At 32.2% G+C, this 16993-nt stretch overlaps 1 protein-coding gene across 6 annotated transcripts; it reads right to left on the bottom strand.

Annotated features, from left to right (window-relative positions):
* Window positions 1-9868: 9868 nt before the first annotated feature.
* LOC116402492 lies at window positions 9869-16372 on the bottom strand. 6 transcript variants are annotated; one of them, XR_004214888.1, is made up of 6 exons: window positions 15932-16371; window positions 12191-14886; window positions 11870-12116; window positions 11634-11801; window positions 11481-11570; window positions 9869-11053 (listed from the first exon to the last, which is right to left on the bottom strand). XR_004214888.1 is itself a non-coding variant. In XM_031881819.1 (5 exons), the coding sequence occupies exons 2-5, from the start codon at window positions 11908-11910 to the stop codon at window positions 11325-11327; spliced, it is 351 nt and encodes a 116-aa protein (XP_031737679.1). In that variant the 5' UTR covers window positions 11911-12116; window positions 15932-16360; the 3' UTR covers window positions 11083-11324. The 6 variants fall into 6 exon arrangements, 2 of the variants coding, with proteins under 2 accessions (XP_031737679.1, XP_031737680.1); XR_004214886.1 differs by lacking the exon at window positions 9869-11053 and having other exon boundaries at window positions 11083-11570; window positions 12191-12604; window positions 12688-14886; XR_004214885.1 differs by lacking the exon at window positions 9869-11053 and having other exon boundaries at window positions 11083-11570; window positions 15932-16372.
* Window positions 16373-16993: the final 621 nt, after the last annotated feature.

Below are 16993 nucleotides of genomic sequence, written 5' to 3'. Positions count from 1 at the left end.
TCTTAAACTAGATTGGAGAGTATGTATGACAATTTAAATTGCAATTATGTATGTTAATATGGAGCCTTTTCTTTTTAACCATAAATTTATAAGTACTCTCTTTTAACCTTCAATGGTAAGCTTAAATAATTATAGGAATTAAATACCTCACTTTTCTACATCCTAGTGAACATTCTTCTCAATTGGGTAAAACTCCCCAACATAATTGTATTTCACAAGTTATCAAATCTATTTGTGTTAGTTTCTCTGGTCCTTGGGGTGTATGAATTAATTGTCCAATAGTCAACTTCTGCTGTTTTTTTCATTCAATATATATATTTTGGAAAAAAGTAGATAAAGAAAACAAAAAATTGAAGCTGAAAATGGAGTGTTGTTTTTGAATAATTAAATTGTATTGAATAACTCGCTGATCTTGGAATACATTGAATAACAAAATAAATAGTCTCCAACATACATAAAGAAAAAGAAATATAAAAGGAAAAGTACTAATGTGAAAAACATCAAATACCAATAAATTCAATAAACCTTAATTAATTCTAATGTGAAGTTTATAAACTTACTTTTTAAAATTATATATAAAAAAAAGATGGTGTTTGGTGACCACTTGTTTCTTCTAATTTTGTTTTTAAAATTAAGTTTATTGTGATTACTGTTCACACAAGATTTTGAAAGCAATGTATTTCATGGAATTGAACTTTGTATATTGATGAATATTATGAATACAATTTCTAGTATTTATTCCACTGATGCTTTCTCTCGAATACAAGTTAACAACTTAGAACTTCTTGGTTTTCGGTCTTCAGAATGTTGTATCGGCAAATCGATTTGAATTTTGATCTTCTGGTATCCAAGGAAAGTTTAATCTTCCAAGTTTTCAATCTTACAGAAGTTGTTGATCTCGAGGTTGATACGAACTTGCACGTGTTAAGAGCTTGTAGAAGTTTGAATTTTCAATTTTTCCTTCAACCAAAGACCCTCTCAGATGGAAGGGTGTAATCGGGTTGGGTTGGGTTAGGTTGGTAGATATTCTCAACCCAACCCATATTTTTGGGTTATATGGGTTGACAACCCGAATAACCCAAATTTAGCTTCCAACCCAACCCGTAAAATATGGGTTGGGTTGGATTGGATTGTCGGGTTGTGTTGTTATTTCTTTTCTACTTTCTAATGAGGTGGAATATGAGATTGTGAGGAGAAGACTGAAGACTAAGGTGAGATGGAAGAGAAGAATCGAACACAATAAAGAAGGGTGAGCGGGACGTGAGGAGATGAAAATTGAAGAGGGAGGAAGATCTAATTTTTAGATTTTATTTTATTAAATAAATAATATATGTGTATATAAATATAAAAATATATATTATATTAATTGGGGTTGGGTTGAGTTAACCCGGATTTTTCAACCTTCCAACCCGAGACCAAACCCAACCTGAAACAATTCAATTTTTTTAACCCAACCCAACCCTTATAATACGGATTGGGTAGTCCGGGTTATTCTGGTTCAACCCATATTCTTACATCCGTACTCAAATAATGTCTCTATTTATAGAAAAAATTCATGGGCTTTAGGTGGGTTTGGGCTTGGACCCATTTGCTTGTTGGGCTTGGGTCGAAGTCCCTCTGCTTGTTGGGCCTAAGCTTGAACTTAGACTCATTTTCTTAGCGGGTTAGGGCCCGATCCGTGTTTGGCCTCATCAGAGGCTTGAATTAGGTTGGATATGGAAAAACTTGATTACCCAAATTCAATCAAATTATAATCATCATAATTTTGCTGGGATGACTTGACAAAATTTAATTGGTCGAAATTTATTGTCCAATAATTACTTTCAACCTCAATTTCTTGTTTTTTATCTACTTCTTACCCATATTTAAAAAACCCAAATCTAATTTTAGAAACTAAAAAAGAGTAGTTATTAAAAATTTGTTTTTGTTTTTAAAATTTTGCTAAGAACTCAACCATTCTATTTAATAAAGATGCAAACTATTGTAACAAATGAAAAAGAAATATGTTCAACTTTCCAAAGAAAAAGAAAAAGGAAATTGTTCCTAAGGGATCTAAATGATTATCAATTGGACCTTACCTTTGAAAAAATTACAAATATATATCAAACTGACTTATTTCGTAGGAGTGTAAAGAACCACAAAATCGATCTAGTTTGGTTGAGTTGGAACTGAACTGAACTAAACCACATAATTTGAAACATATTATTGTTATAATTGTTGAGATTGATGGATTGAATTGAGTTTTAAATTGAACGTTTACTTTTTTGACTAGGAATTGGACAAACACATTGAAGCGAGGAAACTACCAAACAAGTTATTTATATGTATGTGTGTGCGTTTTTTCTTTCTAGCTAGATAGTGCTAACACCTATTGTATTTAGGTTGTTTTGGGAAACAACTTAACTAAAATTTGGTTAATTTCTAGATTTTGTTGTATATAGTTTGGTTGTATTAATGTTACAAAGTTATTATTATGTACGAAAATTCATATTGATAGATACAAACTACTAACACATTTATATTCATATTTATGTTTTGTACTTATTTTGAAGGAGATGTACAAGTAGGATAGGTATGAAGCAAATAAAATCCATCATTAGAAACTTTTGTTTTAGATTTTCAGATGTCATGAAATTTATGTATTTGCCATTGACATACCAATCATCAGTTGAAGTTGAATGATTATAAATAAATATGAAATAGGGCTTGTTCCTTCTACTTGCTAATGGAAAATCCACAACAATATTGAGATACTGATGACCCATGCTCTCACATATAAATATACAATTGTTTCTCTCAATTCACATATAAATATACATTCTGAAAATAATAATAATAACTAAACAAATAAGTGGATAATTTAATGTTTTAAAATACGTATTTTACAAAACGTAATCAGTATGTATAATATTTAGATTATGCTCTCCCTCCATTCAATTTACGAATGGGTAACCTTTCCCTTCCCCTCGGGACCAAACTCACCATGTCCATCCCACGTCAGATACACAAGCCCTACGCATTCTTTTACTTACTATTTTTAATTGTGTACCCACAAATTTGTAGTAATATTTTTAAAAATAATAAAATAAATTAAAATATTTATAAATTATAGCAAAATATTTAATAATCTTCTCCATTTAATCTCTAACATTATTGTTATTATAAGCATTAATCCCTATTTAATCTCTAACATTATTTATTTATAACTATTTACCATTTTTACCTTCAATTTTGTATATGTATGTAACATTTCATCCAAATTTTATACCAATTTTATTTATAAGAGTTATATATATTACAGTGTAAGCTTCAAAACTTGTGAGGTTTGTATATGATTAACTACCAAAAGGACTTCCAAAAGTTTTCATATTTCACGCCTAAAACTACCCTTTTAGATAACTTGTTATAGCAGTTTCTTCTTGGTCCTTCTTGACCAAGATCAAACTTGGGAGATTGAGTTAAAATGTTTATATTTTTCTCTTCTTTCTACGATGATATGTTTTTTTTAAGGTTTTAGAGTTGTCTCAATATAATTATTAGATAACCTATGAAACCCAGGAGCGTGCATGGTTTCATGTTTGGATATGGTCGAGCACAGTCAAGCATCTTTCTTTGTCATATTCTAGGTCTAAAATGATCTCTTGCTTGAGTTAGTGCATGCTTGTGCCCTATTGGACATTTGGCAAGACTCGACCTCAATCGGCCGAGAGCAAGCAAGCTACCTTGGGTCAAGGCTAAAGCCAAACCCTTTGCCTAGGCCCATTAATTTATGTAGTTACAATATTTAGCACATATATCATGTCCTATGCTTGTTTTGTCATTTCTAATTGTGATAACGTGAGTTGTATCATTTGGTCCATAATCATCCGTAACATTAACCTTCACTCTCATGTTGGATCTCGAGGTTTGGTTACTCACAACTACGAGCAAAACATTCTTGGGCATGACTTGGGAGAATAATTTCTTCTAACTTGTTTTGTTTCAATGAGATTGTCGATTAAGTTTAAATTATTATTAAAGCTAAGTTCCTCGTGGTGACCATGTGAAGTGTCTACATTTTAACCTGCGGTTGGTATTGGATACTTCTTTAGACAATGTTGTAGACCCTAATGCTACGTTGGCAAACTTAGATATTATATTAAATTTGTTTTTACTTACTAGCTTAAGTTTTTGAGTGAATTGGTGATTTAAGATGGTACTAGAGTAGGGACATGTGTTGTCGTGTTTCCTCTCCAATTAAAATTGATTTTTACTTGTTGGGTGTTTTAAATATTTCAAGCCTACAAGTAAGAGGAGATGTTAGTAATATATAATTAAATTGGTGATTTAAGATGGTGTTAGAGGAACCGATGATGATGATGTGTTGGAGCTCCCAAGGTTATTTCTATTTTCAAATTGGTACATGCCTATCAATTGGGTTGAATTTTGGCTGCCACACCATTATCAATTTAAAACATCTTTGGCCATTGCTAGTTTATTCAAGGAAAGAAACTAATGCACCGAAAAGAGGGCGGGCCGGAAAAGGGTGGAAAAACTAATGGAAATTAATTAATTATTATAGAAATTAAAAAAAGATAATATAAATAAATGGAAAGGGGCAATAGGCCGTGGTTTGTACAAGTTTTCATCAAACGCCCACAAATGAATATATATATATATATATATAAGGGCTATTTGTCTCTCAATTGAGGAACCACATCTCATCCTGTATTTTTCTTCTTCATGACAACAATAATGGAACTTGAAGAGTTGGAGAAGAGAATGGAAGAACTGAAAGCTATGAGCGAGAAGCAAGAAGCCACAGCAAATTACTACGACACCAAGTTGCACACTATAATTGCCGCCTATTTCATTTGGGAACGCGCTTTCTGCTTCGCCATCTCCAACAAAACTAATTCTCCTAATTATTTCTCCTCCCTCATCTGCCATGCCAACTGGCGCCTCATTCTTGCTCTAAGCTCTTTGTACAGCCTTGTTTACATTCTGCTTTATCTCGATGCTGCGTTGATGCTCTACCGGTCAGAACTAAAGCAAAATTTGATTCTCAACAAACATGCTCAACTTTATCATCAAATTTCGAAAATCAAACAAGAATTTAACTCCATTGATTCTTCATCCATGGAGGCTGAAGAGGATTTAATACTCTTGATAAACTCAAGTTCAACCTTTAGGAGGAGTGAGGAGAGAATATTTTATATGTCCACCATTTTCTGTGCTTTGGTTTGTGTTGCTTCTCTAGAATTATATGCTTGCAAGTCTATTCTTTGTTCATAATTAAGTTGCACTGGTCTTTTTGCAGTTCATATAATAGTTTTATTTAAGTATTAAGGTTTGTTAAGAGTTGGAGGTGTGGCACCTTAGGATGTAACAAATGTTTCCTTTAATTTTATATAATATGTGAAAATAAATTGTGAGAATATATTGTGAGGGTATGTTTTATTTAACCAATTACGTTATAAATTAAATTAGATTAATTTTGAAAGATTTGAATTTGATACATATCTAAACTTACTTGGGATGAAAATATTATAATGGGTTAATTGGAAGTGGATTTCAAGCCCTCCATTGGATATAACTTACAAGAGTTTGACTTTTGAATTTCAAGTATTTGTATTGTTCAGAATATTAAAAACTAAAGCAGTAAGGGTTGGTTCTTGATTTTTCCTTTTTGTGTTGATTTCTCCTCTCCATATCTACGTTGTGGTTTGAATTTGCTATCAATTTTTGGTGAAACAAAGTTACCACATCCTCACAACAAAAGCTCATTTTGTTAGATAGCCCATCACAATTATTGTGTTACTAAAATTTTAGGGTAAAACTAAAACATTTTCTATGTTTCATTTTCGACTATTTGATCTTAAGATAGGGTTATCATATCTAATATTTATCAAGCTTCATCAACACTCATAAATTTATAGAATGACCTAATATGACTACAATATTTCATAAATGTTTTAAATTATCAATTATTTTCATTAATAACATTTAGATAGTATTTTTGTAATATCGTCACAACAAAAGCTCTCCATATCTATGTTGTGGTTTCAATATGCTATCAATTTTTTGTAATAATAATAACAAAAAGTATAAAGTGTGGGCTCAACCTAATATTAATTATAAATAAATAAAAGGTGTGGAGTAGACAACCAAAAAAAACATCAATTTTCTTTCCATAATTTTGCATACACCGTGTTATTCACATATGTTTTAAAATTCACATTATTTTTTAAAGAAGTTTCTTTTTAAAATAAATTTGATCTCATTATTAAATTAAAAGAAGATGTTGTCGAGTTATATTTTTTTTTTGAAAGATTTAGACAAAAGATCTAAATCTACTAGTAAATTTCACAAATGTCCTAAATTATGATTTATTTTGTTGATTGAGATTTAGTAAATTTTTAGAACATTTATAACTTTATAATAATTATTAATTATATATAATTTTTAAAATTAAATTCAAATGAATTCCTTACTTATATTATACTAAATTAATTATGTAAATGAAAACTTTCTTATATTTGACCTATTAATTAAGGTATAAATTTATTATAAAAATTAATTAGAAGTATTTTATTAATTCAATATTTCAAATCTGAGCGTGAGATTCAATCCAATAATAAAAAATTCAAAGTTTCTAATCCAACCACCGTTTTAAACTGCACCTTTTCCAAAATAATAATAATAATAACTAAACAAATAAGTGCATAATTTTATGTTTAAAAATATGTATCTTACGTTGCATGACAAACAAGATATGATGTTGTTAGATGAGGAGGATGGATAGTTGGACGCTCCACATAACTTATGAATTGATTAATATTATAAGAACGGAGAAGAAATTGGTAATGAGGAGGGAGTTTCAAAGTGTTAACCAAAACCATTTAGTCGTACAGTGTTGTTTTGATTTTCTCTTTCTCTCTCTTTTATTTTAAATTTAATAGCAATTTATTGTTTAGATTTTCTCTCTCTTTGCTCATGCTTGAATACTCTACCAAAACAAAGCTTTTAATAACAATTTACTATTTTTAAAATCTTCCTAACTAACTTTTCAAAAATATTAATACATTTTTTCAGTTTAAAATTCCACAATAATTTTGTTTCCAACCCTTTTGTTCCCCTCTTTTCCTGTTCTCTTCACAACCCACTTTTCTTGGTGGGACCAGACTCACCATGTAGGATCCACGTCAGGAACACACTCACAAACCCTCCCACTATATCTTTAACTGTATAGAAGTGAGGATTTTTAAAACTAGAAAAATAAAAGATAAAATATTTGGAGCTATACTCAAATTTTAGATTCTATACACCATAATCTTCTATCTACCATATCAATTACTATTAATCATAGAATTTGTTATAGATTTTAAATCTTTTTGTAAAATTTGTTATTTTTTAAAATTTCCTTTTTTGTATTTCAATTAAAAATTTGAAGTCTTTTATTTTTTTAAAATATAACAGAAATATTTAATTTTGAAAATGGAAAAAACCCATAGACCCAAAATGAAAAATACCATAAAATATAACATAAGAAAAAAAATGATGAAAAGTAAAAGAAAAATTGCAGAAAAAAGAATATGAAAAGGAAGGGCAAATGAAAATAAATTTGTAATTTGAAGAAAGATCAAAGCAAAACAAAGAAAAATGAATTTGATGTCGGAGATCAATGGAACAACAAAATAGAGAAGAAGTCAAAAGTTTAAGTTGCCTCGTATAAAGTTATAATGATGTTTGTTATAATACGTGTTTATATTGTGATTATGTATAGTCGTCATTTATTATAATTTGACATTCCCTATATTAGAGTTTCTTAGTATATCTTCAGTTTGATTAAAGAATAAGATTATTGTATTCTCCAAAAGTATAGAATATAACATTTGTTGAGAAAATTGACCTAACCTTAAGGTTTTAGAGTTGCCTCAAGATAATTAAATCATAACCTATCAAGCCTTATGCGAACGGTGCATGGTTTCATGTTTGGATATGGTTGACCTCAGTTGAGCATCTTTCTTTGGTTATATTTTGGGTTTAAAACAACCGCTTGCCCAGGTTAAGGCATGCTTATGCGCTGTTGGGCATTTGGTAAGACTCAACCTTGATCTAGGCCGAGAGCGAGCGAGCAAGCTAACTTGGGTCAAGGCTAAAGCCAAACCCTTTGCCTAGGCCCAAACATTTATGTAGTTACCATTTTTTACTCGTATATCATGCTCTCTGCTTGATTTGTCAGTTCTATTTGTTCTAATGTCGATTGTATCTTTTATTCTAAAATCATCCATAACATTAACCTTCACTCTCACGTCGGATCTCGAGGTTTGGATGTTACTCATAATTATGAGCAAATATTCTTGGGCCTAACTTGGAAGAATAATTTCTTCTAATTTGTTTTGTTTCAACGACACTATATCGATTAACTTCCAATTAAAAAGTTGAGTTTCTCATCGATGTCCATATGAAGGTGCCTACATATTGACCTATAGTTGGTATTGAGTACTTCTTTAAATAGTGCTCTAGATCCTAAAGTTACATTGATATCAAAACATGTGATCGAAAAAGACGAGGGAGAATAGTTTTGTGAAATATTTCCCCTTTTTCCTCTCTATTCACATATAATGACGGATGATCAATATATATACATTTGAAAATCCCTATAATTTGGGATGAGAAGACTGAAATAATAAAATAATTCATCACACAATAAATGCCAAGAGAAATGTGGCATTATGTTACTGGAGAATGAAAAACAAAACTTGTTTATTTCTTCGCTTGATACCATCTTCTCCAACACGCACGTGTTAGTAAAATTAAAAAAAAAAATACTGATAAAAGTAATAAAAATTTAATGTGTTAATGAAAAAAAGGGAGATTTGTTTATAAAAAAGTGAAGTGCAACGAATAATAAATAATAATATATATAATTTGATAATTTAAATATGAAATTACAAAAATAAAAAGTTTCTCTCCCTCTCATAACCACTCTTTAATTTGCAAAGTACTTAATTTTAAACTTTATTTTGGGATTTTATGAAAGGAGAAAAAATTAGAAAAACATTTTTAAAACAATAAAAATATTTACAACCCTGAAATTAATTTGTATGCATTTACCACACCGAGTTTGGACTATAGGTTTTGAAACTAAAAATGCGAAAGAGATTTGGTGAGACAATATAATCAACTAACTGATCTGCCATGACGGAACATAACGAACATCTAAGACTTCCTTGAGGACTTGATTCTGAATGTAGTGGACATCAATCTCTATATCCTTTGTTCGAGCATGAAAAATTGAATTAGTTGCAAGAGCTCCGACACTTAGATTGACAAACCATTAAATAACAGGTTTGAGAGGAGAGAAACATCAAATTTAGTCATAAGTTGCTTGAGCCAAACAACTTCAGAGGCAGTTAGTGCCAGGGCGCGATACTCAGATTCAGTACTTGATCAGACAACTGCCGTTTGTTTCTTAGATGACCAAGAAACCAAGTTATTATCAATGAACACACAATAGGCTACAACATACTTTCTATCGTCTATACTTGACGCCCAGGCAACATCTATCACACCCCGATCTAGGTTTTCCTCTTTGACCTAAATTGTTGCATGATAAAACACTCTTAAAACGATGTTTTCGAACTTACTTCTATAGCATTCATATTAAGAAATTCTACAAAAATTTCGGCAGCATCTCCTTTGAAATTTGAGGTAGCCAAACCATAAGAGGGAAATAATTTTCACTTCTATGCATAAATACAACCTTCATATTCAACAACACAATAAGTGTGTCTCACCACACACTCACCTATACTATTCTAGAGTTTCAAACAAAATTTAAAGCCAACTAGATATTTAGTTATAAAAGAATAACAGTCCACTATTAAAACTCTCAAGACACGTATTTATAGCATGACCCTCGTTACTTTAAACCATTATACAATAAAAAAATTATGGAAATACATACAAAAAGAATGATAATCTACAATCCATGACGGGGAGGTCAACAATAGCTTGATCCTTAATCGAAATTACCCAACTTAGAACAATGTCAAAGGTCTCGAAAGTTCACATCTAACTACTGGATGATCTCATTTTGAGTAATATTAAAAAAATTTATCCACAAGAGCCGAACAGTGATGTCCTAGACTCAATTTTTCAGTTTCGTCCTAAAACGTTGAAAAAAAGGGTCAATGCTATGACCCAGAAAAAAACTACTCAACTTAGAACAATGTCAAAGGTCTTGAAAATTCACATCTAACTACTGGGTGGTCTCATTTTTAGTATATTAAAGTTTTTTGCCAACAAAATCCAAACAGTGATGTCACAGACTCAGTTTTTTAGTTCCGTCCCAAAAAGTTGAAAAAAGGGTCAATGTTATGACCAAGAAAGAGACTACCCAACTTACAAGAGTGTCAAATGTCTCAAAAGTTCACATCTAACTACTGGGTGGTCTCATTTTGAGTAATATTAAAGTTTTTTGCCCACAAAAGACGAACAATGATGCCCTAGACTAAGTTTTTTAGTTCCGTCTCAAAACGTTGAAAAAATGACCAATGCTACGGTAAAAAAGAAACTACCCAACTTATAACAATGTCAAAAGTCTCGAAAGTTCACATCTAACTACTGGGTACTCCTATTTTGAGTAATATTAAAGTTTTTTTCCCACAAAAGTCAAACAGTGATGCCCTAGACTCAATTTTTTAGTTTCGTCCTAAAATGTTGAAAAAATGGTCAATGTTGTGGCCTAGAAATAAACTACCCAACTTAGAACCATGTCAAATGTCTTGAAAGTTCACATATAACTACTGAGTGATCTAATTTTGAGTAATATTAAAGCTTTTTTGCCAACAAAAGTCAAACAATGATGCTCCAGACTGGGTTTTTTAGTTTCGTCCTAAAATGTTGAAAAAAGGGTCAATGCTATGGCCAGAAAGAAACTACTCAACTTTCCTACTTCAGAATCACAAATTATTGGTCACAATCATATGTACGAACCCAGAAAATCAGCTAACTCAACTCGCACCTGGTCTAGTTCTGCATGTGAGTATGATCTTCGTGTCTCAATCTATAAACATGCAAAATAAATTAAATGAATGAACACACAAAAGAAATTGTTTGATATAATAACATACCGCATCGGATATGACAATGCTTCCCCTAGTCACAATTTCTTTCATATACCTCATGATACAGTATCCACACTCAGTACTCCCGACTTGTAGAGGACATTATATAAAATCAACAAATTTGAATAACGAAGTAATCTTAATTGCTAGAGTCTACAAAATATAATGACTTTAAATGTTTGTACTTGCCTTTACTATTCACCATAAAGTTTATTTTCTGTCTTTTTTTATGTTCTTTTGTGACTGAAACATCGCTATTGATCTGTTTTGACAAGATAAGATTGAACAAATTTTTAAATATTGTACATCCATATAAGAATCTTCACTAAATGATATAGAAGATTAACTTATGTGTCGGTTATGTACCTTGTAGTTGACTTCAATGTTGTCCTTAGTGAGTCAATGTAGAATATTGTATCATCATACGCATTTATGGCTAGCAGTGCCCAATGACCCCTAATTATACAAAATATTAGTACTAGTTTTTTGCAACGCAACTAATAAAATAACTTGACTTACCCAGGATTAAAAGAAGCAAGAACTATTTTGTTACTTTTTGAGAACATCAATCTACTGTATAAGTTTCCAACTCGAGATTCTTGTGAGTGTCCGGCAGAGGTGAGGGACAGATCTACAAAGACGTATTGTACATTTTCCTTCGAACCAAGAACAGATGAATACAAGTACCTACAAAATATTATATACTTGTAAACGAGATACATATATTTAGATCTAAACAAATGAAATTGACTTACGTCATATAGGCCACCAATGTAAATGTTTTGATCTCATTCATGTTACAAGGTCAATGATGTCCTCTCGGAGCACAGAAGTCTTTCGAGTAATACCAAAAATGCCAACAGGTAGTGAAATAGTGATATTAGAATCTTTCTCCATTATCTTCTCAGCGTATCTGAGAATCGACTTCAAAGCTATTGGCAAAATTGACGTCGACTCACAGACAACCTCTCATTTCTTAGGCATGTTTAGTAAGTCTCTCTCCTAATTCAAGAAAAACATTCACTTTCAATACGATATGAATATTAAACATCTGAGTTTATTAGAGGATCATATACCTTAAAGATGTCCAACTCTACTTTGTCGTCATTTACATAAATCTCCTCCACCTTTTTCTCTTTGATTTTATCCATCAACTTATTCTTCCCTTTGATTAGTTTCATTGACTCACTCTCTTCTAAGATATTTGACTTCGAACAACTTTCATGTCTAGATAATGGTGTAGACAAGTTTGAGTGGATACGTGCTTCTAATTCGCTTACGTGCCTTCGAAGTTCTTTATTCTCAAGTATAATCTCCTCCTTGCGTTTTGATGTATTTTTTACAGAATGAAAGTAAGTGGTAGGAGTAACATACCCACCGACCCCACGAACACGACCACGATGCTCTTTTGTACCCAATGCTTGAGTTAAGACATCATTAGAAGAGTGTCCTTTTTGAGATGATGAATTTGTATTAATTGAAATCTTATCCTAAAACAGTAACAAAATCAATCTAAGTTATAGAAATGCTTATGTATGGTTAGTTCAAATGTGTAATCTACAAAAAGTCTTACAATTTTATGGACGACTTGTTGAACATCGTCGTTGTCATACTCCCCTTTTTTGTTAACTCAAGCTTTCTTCCACATGATGGCTCGATCCAAATCCACTTCATTTGAACCTTCCTTTTGAATAACTTTTTAAATTGTGGAATGATTAGAGAGTACCATATCACTTTTGAGGGATTTTGGTTTCTCCTTTCATTTGTATCCTTGACGTTTTTCCACCTTGATTGACCACATTTAGGGCATTCAATTGCATTAGCAAATTCTTTTCTATAGAGACAACAATTATTCGGGCATGCATGAATATTTTCGTATTCCATTCATAATGCACCTAATGTTTTCTTTGCTTCATACAATGAATTCGAGAGCTCATTGGTAGTAGGCAGAATTTCCTTCAAAGTTTCAAGTAATTCTGAAAAACTAGTATCACTCCATCCATACCTAACTTTTAAATTATACAATTTGACTAGAGTAGACAACTTTGTGTACTTTTTGCATCCTTCGTACAATGATTTTTCAACATCAATAAGCAACTTCTCAAATCCGTTTGGGTCTTTTGAATACTTCTTATGAGCAACTTCAATCATTTCTTTTACACTTCCAACATCATTATCTTCACATGTATGAGCGTCAAACTTTGAAGATTCTTCATAGAAGGATGAGTTAGGAAGTTCTTCCCCATGCCAAAACCAAATTTTATAACTCTCATCAATACCATTAACATACAAGTGATCTCTAACACCCTTTCTACTAGAGTTGCCTGGGATGAGGTTTGTCTTCCTTTTGATGAAGGAGGTCTTGCTATTCACGATGGATCTTCTTAGAATATAGCAAGCACGTTGAAGATATTATGTTTGCTACTAGTTAAATTTGGTAGTTTGTGGGTTGCTTGGGTGGAATCTTATATCCTTAAAGGGAGATCGTTGTGGGAGATCGATGCGGGGGTGGGTCGATCTTGGTGCTTTAGGGCAATCTTGCGTAAGCGGGATATCCTTAAAGCTCATGTTAAAATGGAGGTGGGCAATGGAAGGAAGTGTAGAGTGTGGTTGGATCCATGGATTCAGGGTGGGTCGATTATCCAACAGTTTGGGGAGAGGGTGATCTATGATGCGGGTAGTCGGCAGGATGCGAGGTTGGTGGATTTCATGGGTCGGGATGGAGATTGGAGGTGACCACTTGTTTCTTTGGATTTGATGGACATTTGGGATAGAATTCAGGGTGTGAGGCTGAGTCCGAGTGTTGAGGATAGGTGGGTCTAGGTGCTGGGGAGTCATGATAGTTTTTCGATCGTCAGTGCGTGGGAGACTATTTGTTCTCATAGTAGTAGGGTTGGCTGGTTGAGTTTACTGTGGGGTGGGGGAAATATTCCTAAGCACTCCTTCTATGCTTGGTTGGCCATCAGGGATAGGTTGGGTACTAGAGATAGGTTAAGTCGGTGGGATAGGTCGATTCCTTTATCGTGTTTGCTTTGTGGAGGGAACTATGAGTCTCGTGATCATTTGTTTTTTTCTTGTCCTTTTGGGTGGGAGATTTGGTCGAGAATCATTTTGCTTATGTCATCTTCTCATAGAATAGGTTATTGGGGGGTTATCTTGGATTTGCAATCAGGGTATTGGGAAGAGTGTGAGGAGAAAACTGTGGCGCCTTCTCTGGTGTGCTACAATTTATTTCATTTGGCAGGAGCGAAATAATCGTCTTCATGGAGGTGTTGTTCGGGAGCCTATGGTTGTATTCCAGCTCACTCGGTCGTGTATTAAAGCGCGTGCTTTTTCTTGGTTCGATGGAGTTCATGGTCTTATTTAATGTGCTTTTCGTTTGCTTGTCCCTGGGCTGTGGGGTTTCTCTTCTCTTTATTGTCTTTGTTGTCTTTCTCTTTTCTTCTTGTCCTTTTAATGTTTGGAACACTAGTTGGTTTCTTTTGGTTTTGGTTCTTGTCCCCGAGATATGGGGTTGTTTTGGGTACTTATGGGTTGTTTGTCTAACTACTTGTTCTATGAGTGTTGTTCGCTCTTGTGCCTTGACCTCAGGCTATGAGGTCCACCTTGTTGTTGTATAATATTATCATTACCTTTTAAAAAAAAACAAGGACAACGAATATAGAAGCTAGTTGTATTAGAAAATCCAAATTTGATGAAGTTTTCCATACCCAACTCATAATCTTTAGACAATCTACTCTTGTGCATCCACGAGTTATCCATCATTGTAAATCTAATGAGAAATAAAGTTATTCTCACTACTGAGAGTTAAAGTGGAAGGACAAGCTTAAAAATACCTAATCTTTAACCAAATGAGCATTATAGTTTAGTTAATTAATTAATGGTAAGTTATAGTTAATTAAATCAATCAATTATAGATTGAAACTTTTTAGAAAAAATTAACAAATGAAACTACTAATAATTGATTAATCATTCATAATTGATTAATCATTTTAGTCACTTATCATAAAAAATTAACTAATGAAACTATAATAATCTAAATAAACTCAAAATAATAAACATACTATAAAACATTTTAGAAAAAAGAATTATTTTTAGAAGTTGAAAATAAAAATTAAAAAAAAAAAACAAAGAAGATATAAAAAGTAGAAAAAGAAATACATGTAACTAAAAGGAAAAAAAAAGGGAAAAAAATTTCCAATCCCTCTTCACAATTGTTCCATTTAACTTTTACCCTCAACATTTAACCTTTAGTTTTGAGTTTTGATTTTATTTGGTTCGTAGATAGATTCATATTTTCAAATATCCTTGATTTTTCCTTAAGTACTCAATTTCAATCTCGATGATAATTTATATTCTCACCAAGTCTTTAAAACTAATTTTAAAGAAGGTTGTAATACACCTTGACTCTGTAGAAAAAAAGAGTAAGTATATATTCAGGGAGATTCCACCTTGTTAACACACTTAAAAACCAAACAAAATGAGCATCACTAAACAAACATTCCTGTCATATCGTAGCCATTTTCCATCAGTTAAGTACAGTGCGTAATCAACCATACAACAGAATACTTGAGGACATTCTAATCAACCATACACTAAACAACGATTCTAGTCTTGAAGAAACCATAAAACTAAAAAGCTCAAGATAGTTTCATAAGCATCCAAAACATGTTTGAAGCATCAATTGAGGATATTCTAATCAACCATACACTAAATGTAGATTCCAGTCTTGAAGAAACCATAAAACTAAAAAGCTAAAGACAATTTCATAAGCATCCAAATCAGTTTTAAAGCATTAATTTAATAGAACAACGCACCTAATTCAGTTTGTGGCAGAGAACAAAATGTGTTTGTTTGGAGGATTTCAATCGGCGGATTTTTCAGAATGAAGAGATCGAGTGCGAAGAGATAGGCGTGAAGAGATGGAATTAATCCCCGGTGGTGATTTCGAATGGTAATTTCGAACGAGCGTGAAAACAAATTTCGAATGTCTTCAAGAACAGGCGTGGGATAGGGCTTCCCCAATGTCAAGAACGGCGAAGACGAGAGGAGTGAAGGACCGATGGTTACTTTTCGAAGATGGAGAAGCGTGAAGAGACGGCGGCGTGACGAACGACGACGTGGAGAAGAAGATTTCAGAAGCTCAAACGTGAAGAAGAAGATGGAGATTTTTAATACTCAGCCGTGAAGAAGAAGTAGACGTGCAAAATTGGAAAATTATGAAGAAGAAGACGATGCGAAATTGGAAATTTGGGATTTTTAAGGCAAAGCACTACAATCAAAACGGTGCGTTTACCTTTTTTTTTGTTTAATAGAACTTGACGTTCTTAAAATGTCAAGAATATCATTTCATTTGATGTTTAAAAAATATCAACAAATTAGGAAATTATAACATTCTTAAAACGTCAAGGATTTAATAGATATTACTTGAGGATAAATAAATAATATTTGACGTTTAAAAACGTCAAGAAAGTTGAAGTTTGACATATCTCCGTCTTTTCATAGAAATTCTTGATGTTTTTCTTTGAAATCACTCATTTCTTGACGTTTTTTCCAAAAAATGTCAAAAAATTAAAACTACAAACGTCAAGAGAGCCTATTTTTGTAGCAGTGTAGAAAACATGCTTAGTGTTTAAGTCTTAATAAGAAATTTTGTTTCTATATTATTTTGTCAATGTATTGGTATTTTGAGATTCCTAAATTAAATTGAGGAATAGTTCTGTAAAATCTTTCGCAGCCAAGGACTTTTATCCCTTCATATGAGTTTCCAAGTTGTCGAGCATCATTATTGGCATGATTTTGAACCATATTCATAGTGACATTTTGGACAATATTACCTAGATTTTTTTTAGAAGTTCTGATGCTCAAAGTATTTCTCA

This window comes from Cucumis sativus, chromosome 3 (assembly GCF_000004075.3).
Source record: "Cucumis sativus cultivar 9930 chromosome 3, Cucumber_9930_V3, whole genome shotgun sequence".
NCBI classification, from domain to species: domain Eukaryota; kingdom Viridiplantae; phylum Streptophyta; class Magnoliopsida; order Cucurbitales; family Cucurbitaceae; genus Cucumis; species Cucumis sativus.
This window is presented reverse-complemented; position numbering and strand designations above follow the sequence as displayed.